The 27,273-nt window shown below is 42.3% G+C and overlaps 1 protein-coding gene across 8 annotated transcripts in view; it reads right to left on the reverse strand.

Annotated features, from left to right (window-relative positions):
- The window catches only part of PPFIA2 (PPFI scaffold protein A2), a 373,500-nt gene that overhangs the window by 109,134 nt on the left and 237,093 nt on the right, over positions 1–27,273 (reverse strand). For all 8 annotated transcript variants that reach the window (XR_012882381.1, XM_075856792.1, XM_075856789.1 and 5 more), the window contains 4 exons: positions 18,753–18,866; positions 3,995–4,216; positions 2,920–3,066; positions 236–370 (listed from right to left, as the gene is read on the reverse strand). Coding sequence is in view for 7 of the 8 variants with exons in the window: in XM_075856792.1 (XP_075712907.1) it covers positions 236–370; positions 2,920–3,066; positions 3,995–4,216; positions 18,753–18,866 (618 nt within the window). In the remaining variant the exon portion in view is untranslated. The remainder of the gene's footprint in view (positions 1–235; positions 371–2,919; positions 3,067–3,994; positions 4,217–18,752; positions 18,867–27,273) is intronic.

A 27,273-nucleotide genomic window follows, 5' to 3' on the forward strand; every position in this document is an offset into this window, starting at 1 on the left:
TAGTAGAACAAAAAGATAAAATCTCTTTAGCTAATTAAGAAGGCAAGCAAGAAAAAAAAAAAAAAAGCTCAGTGCATCATACAGTTAATGAAATGTGTAGAATTGAATAGGTGACCAGTTTCTTCATGACTAAATATTCAGTTCCACAAAAACCACCATTCTTAGAAATATGCAACTTCAGCAGAGCAAATGATCCAAACAGGTTCTTCATCAGAACTTTCCTTTGGTTCATTACCTTAGTAAGGGCTGATATTCTCTGGGCCAGCTCTGCCTCCACTTCCGGCAATGTTTCTGCTTTTCTCATAGTTTGCTGTAGCTTCTGTTCAGCTAGTTCCAAACGTTCTTGGAGTTGTCGGTTTTTCTCTTCCATCTACATTTCAAAAAAGGGGAAAAATCTTTATTTTAAAAATATATCCGTTAACCTGTTAATAAAATTTTACTTTTCCGAATAGTTAGAAACCAAGAAAGCTTGACCTTCCAATGACCTTTTATAGTTTACATATAGAATTAATAAGTTCTGAAAACTTTGTAACTTATATTTCACTGGTCCTGACTTACAGCCTGTATTACAGTCTAGAGCTCCATTCATAGTTCTATGGTTTGCTGTGGAAAATGGCCGACAAACGTATTGACACAAACGTCTAACAGCTTGGCTGAGCTACAATAACGCAGTTGGACAGTTAGTTTTTCATACTACAGCTTACTATGCAGTGTCTGGTGTAAAGACAACACTTCCTAGATTGAAAATCATCAAAGCAAGCTCTGAAAGATATTGAGCCAAAAAGGTATGATGGGAGATTTCAGCTCTGAAGCCAGCCAAACTGTGAATGCAGCTCTATACTACTGCATAATACATGATGTGACTGGGGCTCAATATACTGTAAGTAATGAAGAGAATTTAGAGTTACTGAAAGGTTTAACATTATTTGAGCATTTGTACTTTAATGTTTTCAAAGTTTAATAAAAGGGATCTAAAACAGAAAGGTGCAGTTCTTACAGTCTCCCCACTCCTTTCTGCCAGACATCATGTAGTGTGGAACAGTCTGAGCAGGAACTGCTGTATCCTGCCAGAAAGAAGGTTGTCAAATAGCTGGAGCACTGTCAATGTCTCAGAAAAGCCCAAACGAGAACGGTAAAGAACCGAAAGCTCTGAACGAGGCATGACTAGAAGACTAGTGGAGACAGTATGCAGAGAAAGAGAGAGAGAAAGGCTCACTGGCAAGCAGAAGCCATACCATCCTATATTGTGTTTCCAGTTTAAATATATTTAGATTAAAAAAATAGGTAAAATCCAAACAACTTAAACCAATGGTGAGTAGTCACCAAATGTTGATGAAAACATAATCATATTCATATATAAAAGTCTCAAATATTATCTGAATTAAAATGCTAATCAGCAGTTGTACTATATATATATATATATATATATATATATATATATACACACACTTCTCATGTAGAAATAGTTCTAAAGAATTACAAATGAACTATGTAAAAAAAAAACACGAGTCATAAACTGTTCTTTCAGAGAAAACAAGAAAGCTTTAATAAGCTGAATGTTAGATCAGTAACTTAGAAGTTATTGATGTTTCTGCCCACCTGGGACTTAGTTATCTGGCTGCTAGCACAACAAAGGTAATGAACTATAATTTAGAAAACTAATTTAAAATAATGAGTTGTAATATTGCTATATACACTAGGACAAGAGCTATGGGCACTGAACTACAATGAGCTGACAGCACATATTAATTTGATAGCAGGGGCTATAATTTGCTCACTCAGACCCAAACTAGAAGTTTGAATAAAAAAATTATAATAATTCCTACACATACTATTTAGACTTATAAGGCTATGAATTAAACAATCTTGAACCAAGAGATATTTTCATACTACAGTAACTTCAGAAAATTAAACACAGGTAGCGCATCTAGAGGAAGTACAACAAGATGAAAAAGGAAAGTAAGAACATAGACAAGAGGAAACAAATGATAAATGAGAGGATGAAGAAACGCAAAACCACAGAAGAAACAAGATGAAGAAGAAGATGCACAAATCGTAATTAAAAGAGTTACGAGAGGAGAGGAAAAAGAAGGATGAGAAGAAGAAAATGAGAACATAAAAAAAGAATGAGAGAAAAAAGTAGATGCAGAGGCAAGTGAAGAACAAGAATCAAAATAGAAGAATGAGGGAAACAGTAGGAGAGAGAAAAAAAAGAATGATGAAAACAGAGGAACGAGAGTAAAGAGAAGAGAGGAAAAATAATAATTAAAAGATAAAGAAGAACCATAGAAGAAAGAACAAGAATAAAAAGAGTGAAAGGAAAAGGAAGAATGAGAGAAATAAGAATGAGAAAAACAAAGAAGAACAAGAGCACAAAAGATTGAGGAAAAAATATTGAGCAGATAAAGTACAGATATGAAAAAAGATGAGAGGAAGGAGTAAAAGAATAAGAATTAGAGGAAACATAAAATAAAGTAACGGGATAAAGAAACTAATGAGAAGAAAGATGAGAAGATAAAAGAAATAGGAGATAGAAAAACCAGAATCAGAAAAACTAATAAAACAAAAGTGAAGACTGAGGAAAAAAGAAGAATCAGAGGAAAAATAATAACAAAAAGAGGACATAGAAGCACAAGGAGGAAAAAGATATTAAGGCTTGCTTTGTAAGTTCTCCTGGGGAATTAATTAAAATTAAATATCTAGATCATTTCATCAGAATTCAATGCATTTTAATCTTTATTTTACTCAATAATTAGGTACATTCATTATGAAAGGAAAGGATACTATGAATCAATAAGTGTTGCGTCAAACTCAGAGTGTTTCTTTAAAAGCCATCATAAATACAGTAAGCAAGGGCATGGGACATTGGGATGTATATTCTAGGTTGATAAAATACACAAGTTGTAAAATATACTGAACCTGACGTAAAATAGCTTCTTTGTTTGCCAGCTCATTTTCGAGTTTATCATTCATATCATGGATGGATGTCGATTCTCTCTGCGCGCTGAGATATCGCTTCTCAAGAGTTGTGATTCGTTCTTCCATATCATCTTTCTGAGCCATAGCCTGAAATTCACACAGGTACATTGTAATATTCATTTAAAACTCTGTAGGCATTATACATTTAATTTTAGGTATTATAAGTCATTGTGTACTTCACTAAGACTCGCAAAATTAAAGTGTAGCTGAACGTTTGACAAACTTCTGACATGTCACAGTTTGGATTGGTGGGGGTCCGAGCACTGAGACCCCACCAATCGCTAGAACAAAGCAGCTGAAGCACTCGTGTGAGTACTCAGCTGCTTCATGTCTGTTCGAATTTTCCGCAAATAAATGTATTAGTGTACGGACTCAATAGAAAGTCTATGAGCCCGTAATCTGATACATCGGCTTTTCGGAAAAAGCCGAACAGACACAAAGCCCCCACACGAATGCTTCAGCTGCTTTGTTCTAGCGATTGGTGGGGGTCTGAGTGTTCGGACCCCCACCAATCCAAACTTTTGACATGTCACTATGACAGGTCAGAAGTTTGTCAAACGTTTATCTACACTTTAAACTTCTGCATACACACATTAAGGTATTTAAGACAGAGCAATATGAATGAAAAGCTTTTACAAGCGGCTTATCTAGAGGTAAATATTTTTTTTATTTTTTTCTGGTTTGCTCTAGTGCTAAAAAGTAAACAAAAAGACAAAACAACTTATAGGGAAGGAAGGCTCTCATCACTTGTGAAGAGACATGTAGCATAATCCTCACATTGGTTTGCCCAACTTGGAAGGGAGTGCTCTGCACAGGCTCAATATTGCCCACGTGGCCTGGTGTGAGTGCTACCACAGTTTGGGCTTTTCTCTTTAGTCTAAGTAGAAGCTGAAGGGGCTGTCCCAACTGGCCCTACATCTTTGATGTATAAATAATGTGTACAGCACATAAATAAACAACCAATGTTTATGGGAAATTTATTATTTGATGTCACAATTTAATGGTAAATAACTACCTCCCTAATGTCTCTCTGATATTTTGTATTCATGTCCTCTGTTTTTACAAGATCTTTTCTTGCGGTTTCTGCTTCCTGTTCAACCTCCCCAACTCGAGCTGACAATGATGATAAACGTTCTTTCATTTGGGTCATTTCATAATTCTGCTTCTCCAGTAGTTCTTGAAGTTCTATCATCTGACTGGCTTCATCATTCGAATCAATAGAGCCGTTTGATAACCTCTGCAGAAAGAATGGGCACGAGGTGGAGGTTATTTATTATTTTTTCATGACAAACTTTAATAATCGAGATATGCATTGGTTAAAATGTGTAAAAAAAATTTTTTTGGGAATGTTAACAATGTCTTATTATTACTATGACATTTTAGGTCAAATATTCAAAACAGATATCAAATACAGATTTATACCAATAATTTTGCAACCGGTAACTATAAGAAAGCAAAGTTGAGATGCATTTGAAAGCAGATGACAGATGACTGGTTGTTGAAATGAGCATTTACAATTTAAAACAAATTTATTTATGTCAACACATTCAAATATTCCCTTGAATTTTCTGTGTTTCATGAACAATTTAAGCACAATTAAAAATAAATTCTATTCTTTCAGCAAGCTAGCTCGGCTGTTTCCATAACACCTGTAGAAATGAATGGAGAGCGACACACAAAATCGTGGCCACCTCTCCATTCATTCTTGCCTGTAGATATTTATGGCATATCCATAGGAGATGAGGGATAACCCTTTATTGATATATGCACTCTTGTAAACAAAAAGGTATTTACGGACTGGTAACAGAAGTCTTCAAAATGTTAAGGAATTGACCCACAAACTGCATTAAAAAGTTGGATAACTTTTTATAAAGTAAAAATTATTTATCTTTATTTACATAACAACTGAAACCCCTATTAAGTCATTTAGTCTGAAGCACTATCAAAAAAGTTAGACTGCTCAGCACAACATTGTCAATTTTATGTAAATCAGTTTTACCAATACAAGCATAACTTTAGGTAGCGAAAGATTCGACATGATCTCCGACATCCTGTGCGACTCCAGCCGCCTCATTAAAAGGGAAATCAGCACTCATGTCTTTAATAACTGTAAACATCCCACTAAGCAGGCCACCTTTAATCACATCTGCAATACTCAGGGCTCAATTACTTCATATAATGACAATTTTACGGTGTATTGAAACATAGCTGGGTTGCCATTAATTCAGAGAGGGATATGCATATGTTTATTGCCTTTCAGAATGAGCACTTGTATTTAAATGAGTTCGGTTTTAGATTTAATGAAAAGATAACAAGAGAAAACAAGATAAGTTGTAAAAAAAAGTTTTTATAATACAGACCGCATTTTTACATACGGTGCAGGAAGGTTGAGATGAGGGTCTGTTTTAGGTTTTGTTATCTCAGACAACATATTTGCATTGCTAATTCACAACCAAATTATTCTGAAAAGTTCGTTCAAAGTGAAAAACAAGCCTTAGGATACATGTGTGTGGCTGTATTATAGATCTGTGTTGGTTGATATGGTATGGGCCCATAGCGTATTTGTGTGCCTCCAATTTTATATGGAGGCAAAAAGAGTTGATCTCATAGATTCCATATGAATCGCAGCATATTCCAATGAAAACATTGCTTCTGGAGCAAGCACTGTGCCTCACAGAAGCATCATGCAGCGGGATTCAAAGTGCCTACAGGTCCATACTACAGTACAACCCCATAGGGACTCCATGTGCAGCTGCGCGGGGTCTTTGCAGATGGCTTTGTTGTGTATATTAGGTCTAAGATATCGCCTTTTTTCAAGTATTAATGGTCATCTTTTTTGCCACATTTCACAGTAATTTTGTGATCTACCAAATATTATTTCACCAATGTAATACCACATTTTTTAACTAACCTCCACACATGCCACCACTGCCACTACCTATAGATATATATCAATACCCATAATGAACATTATGCGAATTTCAGAACTTTGTGTCGTTTTAAAAACTTTATAATAACTTGTGTTTACTAATGTATTTTAAACAAATATTCCTACTTCAAATAAAAAAGATTAAAAACAGTTTTGCATAATAAACAGCATAAATAATAATAATAAATTATTTTAATTGCTTCCCCCATGTTTTGATGGGTGGGTCTTAATCATTTAGAATACAAAAGGTAAAGAGTATGGGCAGTACAGCAGAACCAGATGAGCCTCCAAGGCCCAAATGGGTGCCAGACTCCAGGGAACCGACTTGTAGATCCCACAATGTCCAAACAAAAAGTAAAAAAGAGTGGCAGCACATGTCAGAAAAAAAGGTAGATTTATTCTCCCATCAGTGCAAAAACCAGTGCAACGTTTCAGCTGCTCAATGCCGCCTTTGTCAAACATTTTCTGACATCTGCTTGGAGTGCCGTCTCTCTTTTTTACTTTTCGTTTAATCATTTATTAAAGGATATGTTCATCAAATTATTTTTCTAAGTCTTATTTCTGAACTTATTCTGACATTGTTGCTACTATGAGGGCAGGGCCGTCTCAAATGCCACACTGAGAATAGTATAACCACGTAGCATTGTATTTGATATTATGTCAGGCAAAAACATTCACTAATCAATTAAAATGCTCCAAAAGTCTGGCTTGTTTATACGTCAAGAACATAAAAAAGAAAGAAAAACAATTGATTTGATATTTTGTAAGAATCTGTAAAATGACCACGGGAAATTTGGAAACAAGCATGACAACATAGTCAAGCAGGAGATACTAAAGCTAAACAGAACGCCAAATAAATAAGACAGGAAACATATCCTAAGGAACCTGGCCACATTCTGCAATGTTGTAGCAGGGGGTATAGTTAAACAGAATTTTCTTCCCTAGAATAACTTGGCAGGAACATCTATACTAGCAGAAGACACAGCTGTTACCATGTTCCACATTATGGAGAGCTACTGAATGTCAGAATGATTTTTTATTATTGTAGTGGCTTTAGAAGTCAGGATGTGATACAGGATTTCAATACCATAGATATGTTGATGTAGAATGCATTCTATAAGAAAATAAACATTATTTCTACATTTCAGTATATTTGTAGGGAATTTGACGTTTCCTGCTGCCCTGGATTAATTGTGATCATATTAAACCGTAAAACTAAAATTATCCACAATTTTTGCAAAGTATTGGAGATTGGAGTGGTGTTGGTGATGCACAACACAGAGTTCCCGAAAAAAAACAACACAATTGCTGTGGACCGGTCACGATGAGCAGTCTATGGCTATGTCCAGATGTCGCAAAAGACATCAAACACAGATTTTGCCTCAAATCCTCGGTGATTGCTTTGAAAAATCTTTTTTTTTACCAGGAATTGTGCTGCATATTTACTGTGGATTTCCCCTATATATTAAAAGGGTAAAATCCGATGTGAAAATCCACAGAGGGATGAACATGCTATGGATTTGGAAATCTGAAGTGTGCTCATTTACATGCAGAATTTTTTCACTACATGAAGAAGTTTTGAAAACCGTGCATTGCCGCGGATTCGCAGTGCAGAATAGTCCTAACAAGACTTTCCTTCATCCAGGTCAAGCACTCAATTTGCTGTCCTTGGCCTCTGTCTAAATACCCTGGCCAATGCAGAACCCCTAGCTGTGCCCTTGCTTACTGGGAATTCAGCATAGGACAAGTAGGGATGCACACTTATTTTCAAATTAGCAGGTTTTTCAGACCACAAGATAGCAGATTAGTGGAATTTTACTTCATGAAGAAATAGCCGATTCCCTTAAACAATGTTTAAAGTGTCTCCAGTAGAGGTTGTCCTAATAGGAAAACTGACTATATGCCCAACTAGGTTCTTCCCAGACCCCCCTCTATGAGCCAAGATGTAAAGCTGCTATAAATAGCGGCTTCCCCTCTGGTAGATTTGATATGGACATATGTTACATGGTCGTTCATTTATTTGAGAGGACACAATGCAAGGATTGCTGTAGGGGAGATATAAACAAAACAAAAAGTCTCTACCTGTATATTACAGTATGTTTTAGATTTGAAAATTACGACTGAAAAAAAATGAATATGTAATAGGATATTTAAATAATACTGAAACAAGGTTAATTTTAAGATTTTCTTTTTATTACGGTATATAACTTTTTGTTTTTCACACTAGTCAATTTGTAACACTCTTTTTTGCGTCTTAGATTTACACCGTTTACTGTGTGGTACAAATAACCTAATAACTTTATTCAGTGGGTCATTAGGATTGTTGCAATACCAAATTTATATAGATTTTTTTTTATGTTTTACTACTTTTACACAGTAAATATACTTTTTTTTTCAAAATTATTTGTTTTTGTGTCGCCATGTTTTAAGAGCCATAATTGTTTTATTTTTATGCCGATGCAGCTGTATGAGGGCATGTTTTTTGCGGGACGACTTCTAGTTTTTATTGGTACCATTTTGGAGCGACTTTTTGACAGCAATTCTGGCATTGTTTTTTATGGCGTTCACCGTGTGGGTTAAATAACAATCACTTTATAGGTGTGGTAAAATGACACCCGCGTCAAAAAAGTGCATGTCACTTCTTGGGACGTTTTTGGAGCCGTTTTTCATTGACGCCATTGAAAAACAGCTCCAACAATGTCTGTAAAATACCCCGCGAAAAACGCGAGTGGTTACAAAAACGTCTGAAAATCAGGAGCGGTTTTCGCTTGAAAACAGCTCCGTAATTTCAGACGTACTTTGCTAAGCCGTGTGAACATACCCTAAAACTGACAGGCACTTGCTAGGTCATGCCTCAGGCATGGCTTAGAAGCATCCACCACAGGCAGACCTGGGGGCCTTTGTTAGGCCCACGGCTGCAATAGAAACCATTGGCGCCCTGCGATTGCGATTGTAGGGTGCCGATGGGGTGAGAGAGGGAGCTCCCTCCAAAACCACTTGAATGTGGCGCTCGCTATTGAGTGCCATATCTAAGGAGTTAAACGGGCGAGATCGATGTTGAAATCTATCCCATCCGTTAGAGCAGGTGTCTAGCCGACACAGGACACCCGTGCCGGGATTATGTCAGAGCATCGTGAATAGGCGGCGCTCTGGCATATGTACCCTTAACGGCCGCCGTGAAAAGGCATATTGGCGGTCGTTAAGGGGTTAATCAATTTCTCTCTTTTATAGGTTTCAAATATTACAGACAGCAGAAAAATACGTCAACAAATCATAGGATACAGATGACAATAATTATACTTCAATATCTCCATAAGATATGTTTTTGGGTAGCAGAGCCACTGATATTTAAAAGGAACCTGTCACCAGCATTTCACCTATTAAACCAGCAATACCTGGTGGTAGTGGGCGAAAAATAATTTCTATATAACCTATAATTGTCCTCTTCGTCGGCTCTGTAGCTTTAGTGTTCAGTATAGTACCCCCTGTAGATTTTTTCCATACAGCTTCCCTGTAGACAGTGCCATAATCGCCCACCTCCTCCTTGTAGATCGTGCATACAGCCCCCCCTCCTCCTTGTAGACAGTGCCATACAGTCCCCCACCACCCCCTTGCAGACAGTGCCCCCAAACAAAAACAAAAATTTTACTCTTCTACGCCCAGTTCCCACGACGAACTAAGCTGCACCACAACGGGAACCTTGCGTAGGCCGGCGTGAAACACAGTTTCCCAACCTTTTCAGACTCGAGGCAGCACTGGAAAAATAAAATTTCCTCAGGGCACCCCTACCAAAAATAGTTTTGAGAAAGACAGAAAATGGCTAAAAACAAACACTACACTCGTAGGGTATGTTCACACAGCGTTTATTGTAAGGCCAAAAAAAGCTGCCTCAAAAATCCTTCAGGAATTGACAGCGTTGTTTGACTTTTTTATTTTGTGTTTTTACTTAAGCCGTTGAAGCTAATACATAAGACGCAGGAAAAAAAGCTCCAAACGGGCGACGCAAGTATTTTCTGCCTCCTATTAATTTCAATTGGAGGTCAGAGGCAGAAACCACTTGAAGACGATCAGCCCCCTGTAGGTCGCGCCGCACGGCCCCCTTGTAGGTCGCGCCACATGGCCCCCTTGTAGATCGCGCAACACGGCCCCCTTGTAGGTCGCGCAACACGGCCCCCTTGTAGGTCGCGTAACACGGCCCCCTTGTAGAAAGAGCAACACGGCCCCCTTGTAGAAAGCGCCATACGGCCCCCTTGTAGAAAGCGCCACACGGCCCCCTTGTAGAAAGCGCCACACGGCCTGCTTATATATAGAAAGCGCCACACGGCCCCCTTATAGAAAGCGCCACACGGCCCCCTTATAGAAAGTACCACACTGCCCCCTGGTACTGAGTGCCACACAGCCCCCTGGTACTGAGTGCCACACAGCCCCCTGGTACTGAGTGCCACACAGCCCACAGCCACCTTGTAGGTAGTGCCACACGGTCCACAGCCACCTTGTAGGTAGTGCCACACGGTCCACAGCCCCCTTGTAGGTAGTGCCACACAGCCCACAGCCTCCTTGTAGATAGCACCCCCTTCCTGTAGATAGCACCACTGTAGCTCCATGAAGGAGCGGAATTCCCATGTGGTCGGGGATTCCGCTCCTGGAGCGCTCCTTGATGTCTCTGTCCATATATGGACAGTGACATCAGGGAAAACTCCCGAAGCGGAATCCTAGTCCACAGCGTTGCCAACACTGTGACTAGGGATTCCACTTCAGGAGAAGCTCCTGGTGTCTGTGTCCATTTATGGACAGTGACGTCATTGGCTTTTCCTGGAGTGGAATTTCCGGTCACAGTGTTGGCAACGCTGTGGACTAGGATTCCGCTTCGGGAGTTTTCCCTGATGTCACTGTCCAGTGGCATGCACCAGATGTAAAAAAAAAAATCACCTAAAATCACAAATTCACATTTAAAAAAAAAATAAAAAACTATTTTTCCTTCCATATTTAAAAAAAAAAAAAAAGTCAAATATATCTATTATTTTTTTTACACAATATGGAAGCCCAATATGTTCTGAGAAAAACAAGACCAAATAAATGTAGGTTGGAAAAATACTAGAACAAAAATTTGCTTTTAAATTGGCACATGGCTAAAACTTAAAAACGGGCCTGGTCAGGAAGGGGGGTAAAGCTCCTGGTCAGGAATTGGTTAAAGCATGCTTGAAAAAGGTCCTAATGTTGGACTGAAACGTTGCACCTGGCTGTGTTGGCTTAATAAACCACATTTTTTCACATTTCTCATTGGAGTGCTGCAAGATTTTCTTTTGATATCAATACAGTCTTTGGATCATGACTGCTTGCTGTGTGCCGCTGTCTTTTCTGCGAGTGTATATAAATATATGTATAGACATACAGGCAAATATACACACACACACACACACATCTTCATAGCGGCACTGGGCAGAAGGGCGGCGCCACTAGAAGCTGCTGCGGCTGCTACAGCGGTAGCATTGGCGCTATAGCAGAGCAGGGAGTTACCGGAACGGAATCAATAGCGGAGTCGACTGCGCTATTGATTCCGTTGGAAAACCGGAAACCTTCCGGAATGGTGATGAACGGAAAGCATTAGCGATGTTTCCGTCCCCATTGAGATCAATGGTGATTGAAACGGAAGCTGTGCTTTCACTTTCCGTTGCGGGGTTCACCTGACGGAAACCTCCGACGGAACCCCGGAACGGAAAGCGAACGGAGATGTGAACAGGCCCTAAATTACGGACCGCCCAGACATTTATAGTCTATGAGCGGTCTGCAAGTGGTTAATAAACCACATTTTTTCCACATTTCTGATTGGAGTGCTGCAAGATTTTCTTTGGAGATATATATATCTTGAGCTTGAGAAAGGTTCTGTGGTGAAACAAAACATTGATCACTTGTGGTGAATAAAACAACCGTGTTTCATCTTCATTGAAGTCCTGGTGCTGTTCCCTTGTCCTATGGTTTCCTCTACATTCAAGTTGGGGAATTGATTCACCCTCTGGTAACGTGTACATGGCCTAATATTTGGCGGTGTTTGAGTGCTGTGTTCATTTATGTCTGGACTGCGCATATGTGTATAGATATATATATATATATAATTTATCTTCAACCTGGCGCTTTTCAAGGGAGTTGATTCATATATGAAATTGGTACTTTACTTAAAATCCACCTCAAGAGCACCTCTCTGTTGTCTCTTCATGAATTTACCCATAGCGGTTATAAGTACTGTCACTTTAAAATCTTTTTGTACCTGTCACTTTATTTCTCAAAGAGAGGGGAAGATTGGTATGATATGGAATCATGCTTGTAGACTGATGTATTTTCTGAAATAAATTCCAGTTAAAATATTGCCCAGCAATTATCAATCTATACTTATATTGACACACAATGATCCGGTGGTGCGCATGTGCTGTGGGATCCAAGCTGCAGATAGTTCCGCCCGTACTTTAGTAAGGTGTCCTGCGCCGTTTCCCTGGTGACGCATCTGGGAATCGGCGCATGTACAGAGAAACTTGCTAGCCTGGGGCGGTGCGTTTGCGACATCTCGCTGTATTTTGCACACACGCCATTGACTGGAAATACTATTGGTTGGATACATATCATGTGATCTATGCATCTCCCTATTTAAATGCGGACATGAAAATGTATGAAGTACCCCTTGAAAAAGCCATCCACGCTAAACGCACGTCGGGGAACTGTATTGGGCTGACAGACATAGTGATACAACAATGGGTAATATATTTCTGTCTAGGACATGCTCATCTTTCATACATGCAGCTAGTAGCGACTTATTTTGGTCTCAGACAAAGGCTACATTAAGGCTGTTGAGAAAGATGATTGCTTGCCAGTCGCTTTGTGATGCTTTATTCAAATTTACACATCTTCGCCCCTCTCTCTGCAGTTACTAGTACTGTTTCTTAATTCTGTATATGAGTTATTTGTGGGCTATATGGCTATTTCTATGTGCCATTTATTATGACTGCCATTTATTGGTAAGCAAGGTATTTTACATGTTGAGAACGATTTTCCCTGTCCTAAATAATGTGAATTATACCAAAATTTTAATTTAATGCACAAACTGTCGTGGTACTAGAATTGTGGCCTGTTTTTCAGTGCTTATATGCATTTTTTTGTTGGGATCTCTCTTGTATCAAATTATGTTCATTTTTATGGTATTTAATACAATTTAAGGTTTTTTATATTCTAACAGCGTACTATATGTGTAATGGCAGGAAGGAGGTGAAGGGAAAGTGAGCCCTAATCTACCCACCGCCCTGTCCCTGCCTACTTGCAACGACCCGCCCTAGGCGACGAGGTACAACTGGGCGGCGGTCCCTACGCTGGCTAAGTGCACAGGAAGACAAACAGGGAACACGCAAGGGAAGGGGCAGTAGCCACGGAACGCCACGAGGAAACGGGGCGGCGAACGAACAGTCAGGACCAGGACGAAGTGAGTACACCCGAGCGGGCACGGAGACAGAAGCAAGCCAGGGGCAAAGCAAAGCAGGTCAAGCAGAACTGCAGCAAGGCAGAAGCACGGCAGAAGCAGGCTGGAGCAAGCAGCAGTGGGGCCAGGAATCCAAAAGAATTACAAGCACTGAGGGAGAGCACAGGGCAGGTAATAAAAGGCAGGGGGCGGAGCTAACTCCGACAGACCAGGCCGCGATAGGCTCTCCCACTCCTGAGCCTGCCACCCTGGTTGGTGGGAGATGGTGTCAGTCGAACAGGTCTGGCCTCAGGTGTGGATTGATTAATCCCAGGAGTATAGCTAGATGAAGTACCTGGCAGATCCCTAACAGTACTCCCCCTTTTATGAGGGGCCACCGGACCCTTACTAAGGGGACCCGGTTTAGTGGGGAAGAGGAGGTGGAACCTCCTGATCAATACCCCAGCGTGAACATCACGGGCAGGTACCCAAGTCCTCTCCTCCGGCCCGTATCCTCTCCAATGGACCAGGTACTGGAGGGAGCCCTGGACCATCCTACTGTCCATAATCTTGGCGACCTCGAATTCCACCCCCTCAGGGGTGAGAACGGGAACAGGAGGTATCCTCGATGGGGACCAGGACGGGGAGCAGCGTTTAAGGAGGGAGGCATGGAAGACGTCATGTATGCGAAAGGATGGGGGGAGCTCCAGACGGAAGGATACAGGGTTGAGGACTTCAATGATCTTATAAGGTCCAATAAATCGGGGAGCAAACTTCCTGGACGGGACCTTAAGGCGCAAGTTCCTGGACGACAACCAGACCAAATCCCCGACGACAAACCGGGGGTTAGCAGAACGTCTACTGTACGCCTGAATCTTTTGTGCGCTCTGGGACGCCTCTAGGTTCTTCTGAACCTGGGCCCAGACAGTGCACAGTTCCCGATGAACCTCCTCTACCTCAGGATTATTGGAACAACCAGGGGAGACGGAGGAGAACCTTGGGTTAAACCCGAAATTACAGAAAAACGGGGAGACCCCTGACGAGTTACTGACCCGGTTATTCAGGGAAAATTCAGCAAGGGGAAGGAATGAGACCCAATCGAATTGACAGTCAGAGATGAAACACCTTAAATATTGTTCCAGGGATTGGTTGGTCCTTTCCGTTTGGCCATTAGTTTCGGGATGGAAGGCGGAGGAGAAGGACAGATCAATCTCCAACTTTTTACAAAAAGCTCTCCAAAATAAGGAAACAAATTGTACCCCTCTGTCAGAAACGATATTGACTGGGGCCCCATGGAGACGCAGGATGTGTTTCACAAACAAAGAAGCTAACGTCTTGGCGTTAGGTAGCTTCTTAAGGGGCACAAAGTGGCACATCTTGCTGAAGCGGTCGACTACCACCCACACCACCGACTTGCCCTGAGATGGAGGCAAATCGGTGATAAAATCCATGGAGATATGGGTCCAAGGTCTCTGGGGAATGGGCAAGGAACGTAGTAGGCCCGCAGGTCGGGACCTAGGGGTTTTGGACCTAGCGCAAACCTCACAAGCGGCGACGTAAGCCCTAACATCTTTAGGCAACCCAGGCCACCAATAGTTTCTGGTAATGAGGTGTTTGGTGCCCAAGATGCCAGGATGACCAGATAGAGCGGAGTCATGGTTTTCCCTGAGTACCCTCAGCCGGTATTGCAGGGGAACAAACAGTTTGTCCCCAGGGACGTTCCCGGGAGCTGCACCCTGATCAGCCGCGATATCAGAAGCTAAATCAGAATCCGTGGCAGAGACGATTATACCAGGGGGTAAAATACAAGCAGGATCCTTCTCGGAAGGAGGATTGGCCATGAAACTACGTGACAGAGCGTCAGCCTTAATATTCTTGGACCCAGCCCTATAGGTAACCAAGAAATTAAATCTGGTAAAGAATAGTGCCCACCGAGCTTGCCTAGGATTAAGCCTCCGGGCCGATTCTAGGAAAACCAGATTCTTGTGATCCGTAAGGACCGTTACCTGGTGTCTGGCCCCCTCCAGGAAGTGCCGCCACTCCTCAAAAGCCCATTTAATGGCTAGAAGTTCGCGGTTGCCAATATCATAGTTACTCTCCGTGGGCGAAAACTTCCTAGAGAAGTAAGCACAGGGGCGGAGATGGGTGAGGGAGCTGGTACCCTGGGACAAGACGGCCCCCACTCCCACCTCGGAAGCGTCAACCTCCACAATAAATGGCTCCTCTTGGTTGGGCTGAATCAGCACGGGGGCCGAGATAAAGCACTTCTTGAGAGTCTCAAAGGCCTGGACGGCCTCAGGGGGCCAATGGAGGACATCGGCACCCTTGCGGGTAAGGTCCGTAAGAGGCTTAGCGACGACCGAGAAGTTGGCAATAAATCTCCTGTAATAGTTGGCGAACCCTAAAAAACACTGTAACGCCTTAAGGGAGGCAGGTTGGACCCATTCCGCCACAGCTTGAACCTTGGCAGGGTCCATGCGGAATTCATGAGGAGTGAGGATTTGCCCTAAAAATGGTATCTCCTGTACCCCAAAGACACATTTTTCAGTCTTAGCAAACAGATTATTCTCCCGAAGGACCTGGAGCACCTTCCTGACATGCTCCACGTGGGAGGACCAGTCCTTGGAAAACACCAGTATGTCATCAAGGTACACAACAAGAAAATTACCCAGGTACTCTCTCAGGATTTCATTAATAAAATTCTGGAAGACAGCAGGGGCATTACACAACCCAAAGGGCATGACCAGGTATTCGAAATGACCCTCGGGTGTGTTGAACGCAGTTTTCCACTCATCCCCCTCTTTGATGCGGATGAGGTTATATGCCCCCCGTAGATCGAACTTAGAAAACCATTGGGCTCCCTGAACCTGATTAAAAAGATCCGGAATCAAAGGAAGTGGGTACTGGTTCCTTACGGTGACCTTATTCAGGTTACGATAATCAATGCACGGCCTAAGACCACCATCCTTCTTCCCCACGAAGAAGAAGCCAGCACCTACAGGAGAAGTCGAGGGGCGAATGAAACCCTTGGCCAGGCATTCTTGGATATACACCCTCATCGCTTCACGTTCAGGACATGAAAGGTTAAATATCCTACCCTTAGGAAGCTTGGCACCAGGCACCAAATCGATAGCGCAATCGTAATCTCTATGGGGGGGCAACACCTCGGAGGCCTCCTTAGAAAACACGTCGGCGAAGTCCTGAACAAACTCAGGAAGCGTGTTTACCTCCTCCCGGGGAGAAATAGAGTTAACAGAAAGACATGACATAAGACATTCATTACCCCATTTGGTGAGATCCCACATTTGATTGGAATACTGGGGATTATGCAACTGCAACCAGGGAAGGCCTAAAACCAGATCAGACGATAATCCCTGCATCACCAGTACAGAGCACTGCTCCAAATGCATGGAGCCAACCAGGAGTTCAAAAACAGGAGTATGCTGAGTAAAATAACCATTAGCAAGGGGGGTTGAGTCGATTCCTACTACCGGGATAGGATAAGGTAAATCAATACAAGGCATCTTTAGAGACATAGCAAATTCCACAGACATGATATTAGCAGATGAGCCAGAATCCACGAAAGCACTGCCCGTGGCAGACCGGCCAGCAAACGAGACCTGAAAGGGAAGCTAAATTTTATTGCGTTTCACATTAACGGGAAATACCTGTGCGCCCAAGTGACCTCCCCGATGATCACTTAGGCGCGGAAGTTTTCCGGCTTCTTATTCTTGCGCCTGGGACAGGTGTTCAGTAGATGCTTGTCGTCCCCACAGTAGAAGCAGAGACCATTCATTCTGCGAAACTCCCTACGTTGTCGAGGGGACATGGAGGCCCCGAGTTGCATAGGTACCTCCGAGTCCTCCGTGGAGGGGCGAGGAGACGGGACCTCGGGGGGGATCGCAGAAAAGTCAGAGGGGAGCACACTGAAGCGTTCTAGCTGACGTTCCCTGAGACGTCGGTCAAGTTGTACTGCTAGGGCCATAACCTGGTCAAGGGAGTCAGGCGAGGGGTAGCTAACCAGCAGATCCTTCAGGGGCGTCAGATAATCCTAACCTAAACTGGCACCTTAGGGCCGGATCGTTCCACTGAGAAGCTACGCACCACTTCCTAAAATCAGAACAGTATTCCTCAACCGGTCTCCTACCCTGACGTAAGGTCACCAGCTGACTCTTGGCTAAAGCAGTCCTGTCAGTCTCGTCGTAAATGAGTCCGAGGGCAGAGAAAAAACGATCAACAGAGGAAAGTTCAGGGGCGTCAGGAGCCAAGGAGAAGGCCCACTCTTGGGGCCCTTCCTGGAGTAGGGATATGATGATACCCACCCGCTGGTTCTCGGAACCTGAGGAGTGGGGCTTTAGGCGGAAATACAGTCTGCAACTCTCCCGGAAGGAGAGAAACGTCTTACGGTCCCCTGAAAACCGGTCAGGTAACTTGAGGTCGGGTTCTAGAGATGAGGTGAGGGGTACTACTAAAGCAGCGTCACCCTGATTGACCCTTTGGGCCAGGGCCTGGACCTGTAGGGAGAGGCCCTGCATCTGCTGGGTCAGGGTCTCAAGGGGGTCCATGATCGCGTCAGCGTAGGAGAAATGGTAGACTAGGTAAAGGCTTGTAATTATGTAATGGCAGGAAGGAGGTGAAGGGAAAGTGAGCCCTAATCTACCCACCGCCCTGTCCCTGCCTACTTGCAACGACCCGCCCTAGGCGACGAGGTACAACTGGGCGGCGGTCCCTACGCTGGCTAAGTGCACAGGAAGACAAACAGGGAACACGCAAGGGAAGGGGCAGTAGCCACGGAACGCCACGAGGAAACGGGGCGGCGAACGAACAGTCAGGACCAGGACGAAGTGAGTACACCCGAGCGGGCACGGAGACAGAAGCAAGCCAGGGGCAAAGCAAAGCAGGTCAAGCAGAACTGCAGCAAGGCAGAAGCACGGCAGAAGCAGGCTGGAGCAAGCAGCAGTGGGGCCAGGAATCCAAAAGAATTACAAGCACTGAGGGAGAGCACAGGGCAGGTAATAAAGGGCAGGGGGCGGAGCTAACTCCGACAGACCAGGCCGCGATAGGCTCTCCCACTCCTGAGCCTGCCACCCTGGTTGGTGGGAGATGGTGTCAGTCGAACAGGTCTGGCCTCAGGTGTGGATTGATTAATCCCAGGAGTATAGCTAGATGAAGTACCTGGCAGATCCCTAACAATATGACTCCTTGTCCTTTCTTGTAATAGATATAGTACTGAATCCAAGCCTAGAGTACAGATATGGTAACAGAACAAAGCTATCTGCATAGATATAATTCAAGAACTCAGTCTACAGTTGTCTTCAGGCTACACCATTCCTCAGTGACAGTACAAAAAAAAATGTGCATTAGGGTGTGCACACCCGAAACACCCTGTGCTTATGTGCTGACCTTGTCATGAACCTTCTGTCCTTGCTCCATTCCATCAATAGGCTCCTGATCTGTCGCTTCCCCGGTAACAATCTTTCTCTGGATATGAGCATTTTGTTCCCTTAATGCAACAATCTGCAAAAAAATAAACATCACGGATATTATTGAAAATATTAGCATTAGATAATATTAGTCTCTCTCACAATCTATTAATACTCTTGACTGTAACTATAACACGGTGACATATTACATCTGTAGAAAAGAGAAATTCTACACCAACAAATAGCAGGTTCTTTACTGTAAGAGCAGTAATAGTAATATGTTGGTTGTCGATCCAGAGATTTATTTTGATTGGAGTAGAGAAGGATTTTTTTTCCACAAGATAAGCTAAATTTACTTCAGCCCCTTGGGATTTTGTGCCTTCCTCTGGATTAACATTGCAGGAGAAAAGGCTGAACTGGGTGAACTGTTACTTTTTTAATCTTATGAACTATTTTCCAATGGTAGTAAGCTCTTGATAAAAATGCTCCCCTATGCTGTAACATAATGGTAATATCAGTCTACTAGGCAATAAGTTATTGTAATTTTGGTCTGTGCTCGACGACTAAAGATTCCTATTAGTAGTTGGATTTATGGAATTCTACTAGAAATGGCTCATATTCTCTGCTTTATGAATTTCCAAACGGTTATTTGCAAGTAAAACTTATGTAAACTAACAGTGAAACATATATTATACCCAGTGGGATGGAGTGCCCTATAGGCAGATATCATGAAATTAAAAGAAGTCTAAATTTTGTTTTTAGATATGCAGACTACCTCAGGATCAATATTAAAATGAAGTTTATTAATTCAAATCACATTAGGCGGTATTTGCAAAACAAATTCTTACATAACACAAATTAGGCTTCGTTCACATCTGCGTTAGGGTCACGTTCCGACGTTCCGTCGGAGCTTCCCGTCAGAACAGGACCCTGACTGAAACAAACAGAAACTATAGGTTTCCATTTGCATCACCATTGATTTCAATGGTGACGGATCTGGTGCCAATGGTTTCCGTTTGTGTCAGTTGTGCAAGGGCTCCGTCGTTTTCACAGAATGAATAGAATAGTAGACTACGCTATTCATTCTGTCAAAATGACCGAACCCTTGTACTACTGACACAAACGGAAACCATTGGCACCGGATCCGTTATCATTGAAATCAATGGTGATCCAAACAGTCGGGGTCCCGTTCTGACGGGAAGCTCCAACGGAACGTCAGAACAAGGCCCTGACGCAGATGTGATCTAAGCTTTAAATAGTACGGCAACTCAAACACCAATTATTTGTATACAGTAAAAATCCTGGAATAATAATCATGAACCCAATATTGCAATATTCACAGCAAAACCGTAAGTGATGGGTCTAATGTCTGAAATAGCCAAACGTACATTCAAAAGAAACCATCTACATATTAAACCAAAAAGTCCCCCTTCACATGTAGCGGATTTGTTGCAGATTTTGCGTCCAGATTTGCAGGTGGAAAATATGCAGCGCAAGACTGTTGAAGGCAAGTGGACGAGATTGAAAAAATCTTATCCACATGCTGCTGAACATTTTCCAAACAGAAATTAGAGTATGCTGGGGATTTCCGAATCTGCAAAATGCTCATTCTGTTCTGGAAGTTCACGGCAGATTTTACACTTTTCAATGTAAAAAGGGTAAAATCCGCCGCAAAAGCTGCACATAATACGTGTGGACTGCAGAATCGCTTTGGAAAATTCGTAACAAATCCGTTGCATATATGGGTACCCTCAGGTCATGTTCACAATGGGCAGATTTGCTGTGGATTTTCCTTGCAAACCAAAGTGGATTTCTCTGCTGCCCTCCCCTCAATACAGTGGACTTATAACTATGAGGCCGGTTTTTTCCTTCATCCAACCTATTATTTAAATGACACAATATTTTTTGTGCCATTTTAGTGCGGACCTGTAGCTGTAATATGCGGTTCTCACATAGGGCAGCATATTAAGCAGACAGATCCACTTTAAGCATTGAAAATCTGCAGCAAACTACAGTGTAATGTAAGTAAATAGTGTTTTCAAAACCACATTCACATATAGTTAAAAATAATCGGCACATATTTTATTGCCTGTTGAGAATTTTTCGAATCCACAGCCTGCTCTATTCTGCTTGCTATTGCAAAAAAGGAAATTTGTTGTCAAATCCAAGCCAAAACCACCATCAAAATCCTGGTGAGCAAACAACCCATTCTAATCTCCAGGTAGTTCCCACGACACAAATGAAGGATGATCACCCCTCTATTCTTCATGGTCGACACCATCCTTTTCCCGTTCCCTTACCCTCTTTCGGTGAGTAACCTATTCTTCCCTGGCATGACGTGGAATTGTTCTACATTCGTCTGTGTACATGTATTTGCCTGTTAATAATTTTGTTATGAAGTCTCATTTGTTTGTACCAATGCTGGTTGTCGTTTTTCTCAACGCACAACGATTTGCTATTTATCTAATTCATGGACCTGCGAATCTGACATGCATTGCTTTATTGCGGTCATTTCATTGATTTTATACAACATTGGATATTTGTTTAAGTCTTGAAAATATTAGATAAAAAACCCTGCAAACCACCGTACAATTACGTTTTAGCGATGGTGTGGGCACAGGAGCTGTGCCCGATCTATTACTTGCTGGAGATAACTCCGCTCCCGACTGTTTAACCCACTAGATGTCACCATAAATAATGACCGCGGCACTTAAGTCGTTTTACAGAGGAAAAGTGCTTCCCCTGTAAGCCCATTGGCAGGGAACCGATAAGCTGCGAAGGTCTTAACAATGGCCCCCAGGTCTGTCATTCACAAGAGCCTTATTAAACCCTGCACTGTAAGGGTATGTTCACACACACTATTTACGCTAAATAGCGGCTCAATAGCGTTGGCAAACATCTGCCCATTCATTAGAATGGTTCTTACGATGTTCTGTGCAGACGGTCATATTTTTTTTACGTCCCGCTGTCAAAAGGCGGGGTGTAAAAAAGACGCCCGCGTCAAAGAAGTGCCTGTCACTTCTTCAGACGTAAATGGAGCCGTTTTCCATGGACTCCATGGAAAAACAGCTCCATTTAACGTCCGTAATGGACGCAGCAAAAAGCGCCTCAACATGCCATTACGGCTGAAATTACGGTGCTGTTTTCTCCTGAAAACAGCACCGTAATTTCAGCCGTTACGGACGCTGCCGCGTGAACATACCCTAAGGCTGGGTTCACACGACCATGTTACGTCCGTAATGGACGGAACGTATTTCGGCCGGAAGTCCCGGACCGAACACAGTGCAGGGAGCCGGGCTCCTAGCATCAGTTATGTACGATGCTAGGAGCCCCTGCCTCTCTGTGGAACTACTGTCCTGTACTGAAAACATGATTACAGTACGGGACAGTTGTCCTGCAGCGAGGCAGGGGCTCCTAGCATCGTACATAACTGATGCTAGGAGGCCAGCTCCCTGCACTGTGTTCGGTCCGGGACTTCCGGCCGAAATACGTTCCGTCCATTACGGACGTAACCTGGTCGTGTGAACCCAGCCTGTCACTTACAGACATAATACACAAAGTTTATATTAAAAAAAATGTCCCCTTAAAAAATGCTTTATTATGGGGAAACAATAAATAAATAAAAAACCTATACATTATTGGCATTACTGCATCGATAATGACCCGTACTTTGAAATTAAAATGCTAATTGTCCCGCACAGCGAATGCTGTAAACTAAAAAAACAACTAAAAACAATGGCAGAATTGCTGTTTTTTTGTTATCTTGCAATAAAAAGTAATCAAAAAGTCATATACCCCAAAACAGTACCAATGAAAACTAAAGGTATAAAAGTTACGACTCTCAGAATGTGGTGACACAAAAAAAATCTAAGAAAAAAAAAAAGCGATTTTATTGTGTACATAGTGAAAAATTAAGTAAAAACTCTATAGCTTTGGTAGTACTTTAATTGTAATGGCCTGCAGATTGAAGAAAACATGTCACTTATAGCACACAGTGAACATCGTAAAAACAGTTTGCAAAAACAATGGCTGTGTTTTTCCATCATGCCCCCAAAAAGCAATAAAAGTTTTTCAATACATTATATATGTACCTTAAAATGTTGCCATTGAAAAATACTCACACCGCAACAAACATGCCCTTATACGGCTATGTCGACAGCAAAATAAAAATATGTTATAAAAAAATAAAATAGCTGCGTCAGAGTTGATTAAAATCGAGGCCAAATGGGATGGGTATGCAATAAATCATAATAAGAAGCATTACTCACCAACCAGTTACCCCGACTTTCCAGCATAGCTGCTTCGGTCTTCCTCACACATGTTTGTTGACATGGCTACAGCAATGATGTGTCCTTATACCCACGTGATTGCCTTAGCGGTCCCGTGGGTATACAGGCATGTCATCTCTGCAGCCATAATCAATCAATAGCAGCGGGGAGGACCAAAGTAGTTATACTGGAACGCAGAGGGAACTGTCAAATGTTTTATGCCTCTTTTATTGCATACTTTCCCGATTGGCCACATTTTTTATTAACTTGGAAAATCTCTTTAAAAAGGCACACGTCAAGCATAAGGCCAGCTGGCCGAATGCGGCCCACCGCCTCGCTTTATGTGGCCCACGAGGTCCGCTGTATGTAAAAACCTAAATCCAGTTTTTACGTGCAGCGCCACAACAGCAGGACTTCTAGGTCCGCAAAAACAGGTGTTTTTTTCTGCCGTCCGTATTGTCTGGCAGAAAAAAGCACCACCCGGGATTCAGTTCTCCCAGAACATTGTACTGTGCATGCATCAATAAGGACATGAACAATGCAAAGGAAAGGGTAGGCGGCCGTGGGCATATTTTTAATCTGAAAATATGCAGGCCGCGGCCAAGTGAGTAAGTTTGAGTGAGGTTAGTGCCAGGAGTGGCCCACTCCAGTCACCTGACCTGAGTCACCTGAACTCACGTCAGTGACGTGAGGTCAGGTGACTGGCTGACTAAGCCTGTGCAGCTCCAGTTACAGTGGAAAAAAAGGGTGTAAAAGAAGAAAAAAAATTAAAATTAAAAGTCCCCCAAAGGTCTTTTCTCACAGACCATAATAATAAAAAAATAAAAGTAAAATAAAGTGCAAAAAAACATAATAAATTCACATAAAATACCCACCCAAAAAAAAACCTTACGCCCGCCAATCATTGTCTTAACGCAAGCCCTGAGCCAATTACCCTAAAATAGACATATAATATTTCAAAATGTACAGTAGACAATGACAATCACAACCAAAAGTTATATTTTAGGGTAAAACAATTTTCAAGTTTTAAGCCTAGAAATTCTACAATAGCAAAAAGGATGTGTATGAAAAATAAAAAAGAAACCTGCATGGTCTAAGAAAAAAACACTGCAAAAATTACATCGCTAGCCCAACAAATAAAAAAGTTAAAGCCGTTTAAAGAGAACCTTTCACTTCCCCATACATGTGCAGCTGAGTGCAGCATGTAATGGGAGGGCTGCACAAACGCTGCGGCACGTTACATTTTTTTCTACCTCCCTCCGTTATTTTGATATCGGTGCGGTTATATTTGGTGCCCGATATTTAAATAACCGCCTAAACAGTCAACGGAGTGTGTACTGGCAAGGGGGCGTGTTACTATGGCTGTGACACTGTCCAATCAGATATGGACAGTGCAACAGCAAGAGCGAGGAAAGAGAGTGTGCGATTGCATTCTTTTCACCCGAACTGGCAAGGGGGTAGGTCACTGCTACAGACAGTGTAAGAGCTGTGGAGAGGAGAGCGCGCACTCATCTCTTCAGCTCTTGTGAGAGATCAGTCTTGTATGGTCTGCTGACCTGGCAAGGGGGCGTGTCTCTGCTACGGACAGTGCAAGCGCTCCCCAGCTCTTACACTGTCCGTAGCAGAGACACGCCCCCTTGCCAGTTCGGCAGAAGACTAATCTTGAAAGCTGTAACACTGTCCATATCCGATTGGACAGTGTCACAGCCATAGTAACACGCACCCTTGCCAGTACACGCCCCATTGACTGTTTAGGGGGTTATTTAAATATCGGGCACCAAATATAATGTCACTGATATCTAAATAACGGAGGGAAGTAGAAAAAAATTTAAAGGGCCCCAGGGTTTGATCAGCCCTCAACATTAAAAGGTTCTCTTTAACTAACCCGTGTCAAAAATGGCTAAATGGTGTCTGGTCCTGAAGGCTCAAAATAGTCCGCTCTTGAACCGGTTAAATCCGGTTTTTATTAGGTTTCTTAGAAAATGTCCAGCACTATAAGGATCAGTTCACACAGAGTTTCATCTATGCTGATTTTGACGTGGAAACTGCATCAGAATCCGCGCCAATAAACGTCCGAAATTGCCCCGCCTCCCCCATTAATTTGGGACGCAGGGGTGTTTTTTTTTTACCCAGGCTGCATATGGCTGCTCAGGGGATAAAAAAAAAAAGGCATGTCCCTTCTTGCCGCAGTTTCCATCTCTGACCTCCCATTGAAGTCAATGAGAGGCAGAAAAAACCTGTGGCACTTGTTTGAGCTTTTTTCGCGATGCTCTACTCAGAGACTACATCGAGTCATATATGTACAGTGACGTCGGAAGCAGTGCTGAAGTCTCTGGCAGAGCGCCAGCTGATGCTCTGCTCAGGGACTACAGTGATAGAAAACCTCTGAAGTCACGGTCACTTGCGGTCATGCACTTTATAACACACCAACACGAATGGCACAGGAAGCAAGCCCTCAGTCACGTGAGAGTCTGTTGGCGCAGAATTAATATTAGGAAAACGACTGGACTTTCTAAACCAATTCACGAGGTTTGAACTGCACGATTCGGTACAGAATTAACATTAGTAAGTGATAGTGACTTCTTTTCACATAAAATATAAATCCAAGCAATTTTTGGTCCCCGGATAACCCCTTTAATGCGGACATTTCATGTAGCTCACTTTTCAGACTGTTTTAGTTTTTTGATTGACCATTAATTCCCAATCAACGCAGCTGCCATAAAAGCATACACACCCTACTGCACTATAAAGATAAAGTAGAAATTAAGTTTGTAGGAACGTTTTTTTTAAGAAAACAGCTACAACAAAATAACAAACACATTATTTCTCTTCTACGTGCTTAAACTCAATGACAAATTATGAATAAAATAAAAAATATAATAGAAAATAAAATATATTCCCTTTAACACCTTCACACACCAAGACGTAAGTGCCCATCATGGTGCAGGGGGAGAAGTATGGCGCACGCTCCATACTCTGTGGGTGTCAGCTGTGTTTTACAGCTGACATCCGACACTAATGGCCAGGAACAGCGATCGCGCTGTCCTGGCCGTTTAACCCCTCAAATACTACGGTCAATCGCGGCCGCAGCATCTGAGGCATTATAGTGAGGGGGGGGCGGCCCCCTCTGACAGCTCATCGGTGCACCCACAATGCCTCTGGCAGGGCTTAACAGAAGCCGATAAAAATGACTATACACTGCAATACTTTAGTATTTTAGTGTATTGTACCAGAAATCTAACAATCACTTGTTCAAGTTCCCAAGAGGGACTAATAAAATGTGTAAAAAAAAGTTAAATAAAGTTTTTAGTAGTGAAAAAAATAAAAAAAAACATTCAAAGTTAAAAAAACAAAAAAAACAAAAACAACCTTTTCCCATTTTTCCTCTGAGGTAATGTATAAAATAAACAAAATTCATATTGCTGCGTCCGTAAAAGTCCAAACTGTTACAATATAGCATTATTTAATGCGCATGGTGAATGCCGTAAAATGAAAAAAAATATAACAAAAAAAAAAAAAAAAATCGGCAGAATCGCTGTCAGTAAAAATAAAATGTAATAAAAAGAGATCAAAAAGTCGTATGTACCAAAAAATGGTACCAATAAAAACCACAGATCGTGCCGCAAAAAAATAAGCCTTCACACTGCTCAAATCGATGAAAAAATAACAGTTTTTCTTTGGAAAAGGAGTAAAACATTTTTACAAAAACTATATAAATTTGATACCACTGTAAGGGTATGTGCACACACACTAATTACGTCCGTAATATACGGACGTATTTCGGCCCCAAGTCCCGGACCGAACACAGTGCAGGGAGCCGGGCTCCTAGCATCATACTTATGTACGATGCTAGGAGTCCCTGCCTCGCTGCCGGACAACTGTCCCGTACTGTAATCATGTTTTCAGTACGGGAGAGTTGTCCTGCATCGAGGCAGGGACTCCTAGCGTCGTACATAAGTATGATGCTTGGAGCCCGGCTCCCTGCAGTATGTTCGGTCCGGGACTTGCGGCCGAAATACGTCCGTCAATTACGGACGTAAATAGTGTGTGTGCACATACCCTAATAGTTTTGACCAGCAGAATAAAGTACATTTGTAGTTTTTTCCGCACGGTGAAAGACGGAAAAACGAAACCCAAAAGAAAATGGAGGAATCGCAGTTTTTTCCCAATTCCACTGCACATAGAATTTTTTCATCTGTTTCTCAGTATATTATACGGTACTTTAAATGGTGC

The sequence above is a fragment of the Rhinoderma darwinii genome, chromosome 3, assembly GCF_050947455.1.
Source record: "Rhinoderma darwinii isolate aRhiDar2 chromosome 3, aRhiDar2.hap1, whole genome shotgun sequence".
Lineage (NCBI taxonomy): Eukaryota > Metazoa > Chordata > Amphibia > Anura > Rhinodermatidae > Rhinoderma > Rhinoderma darwinii.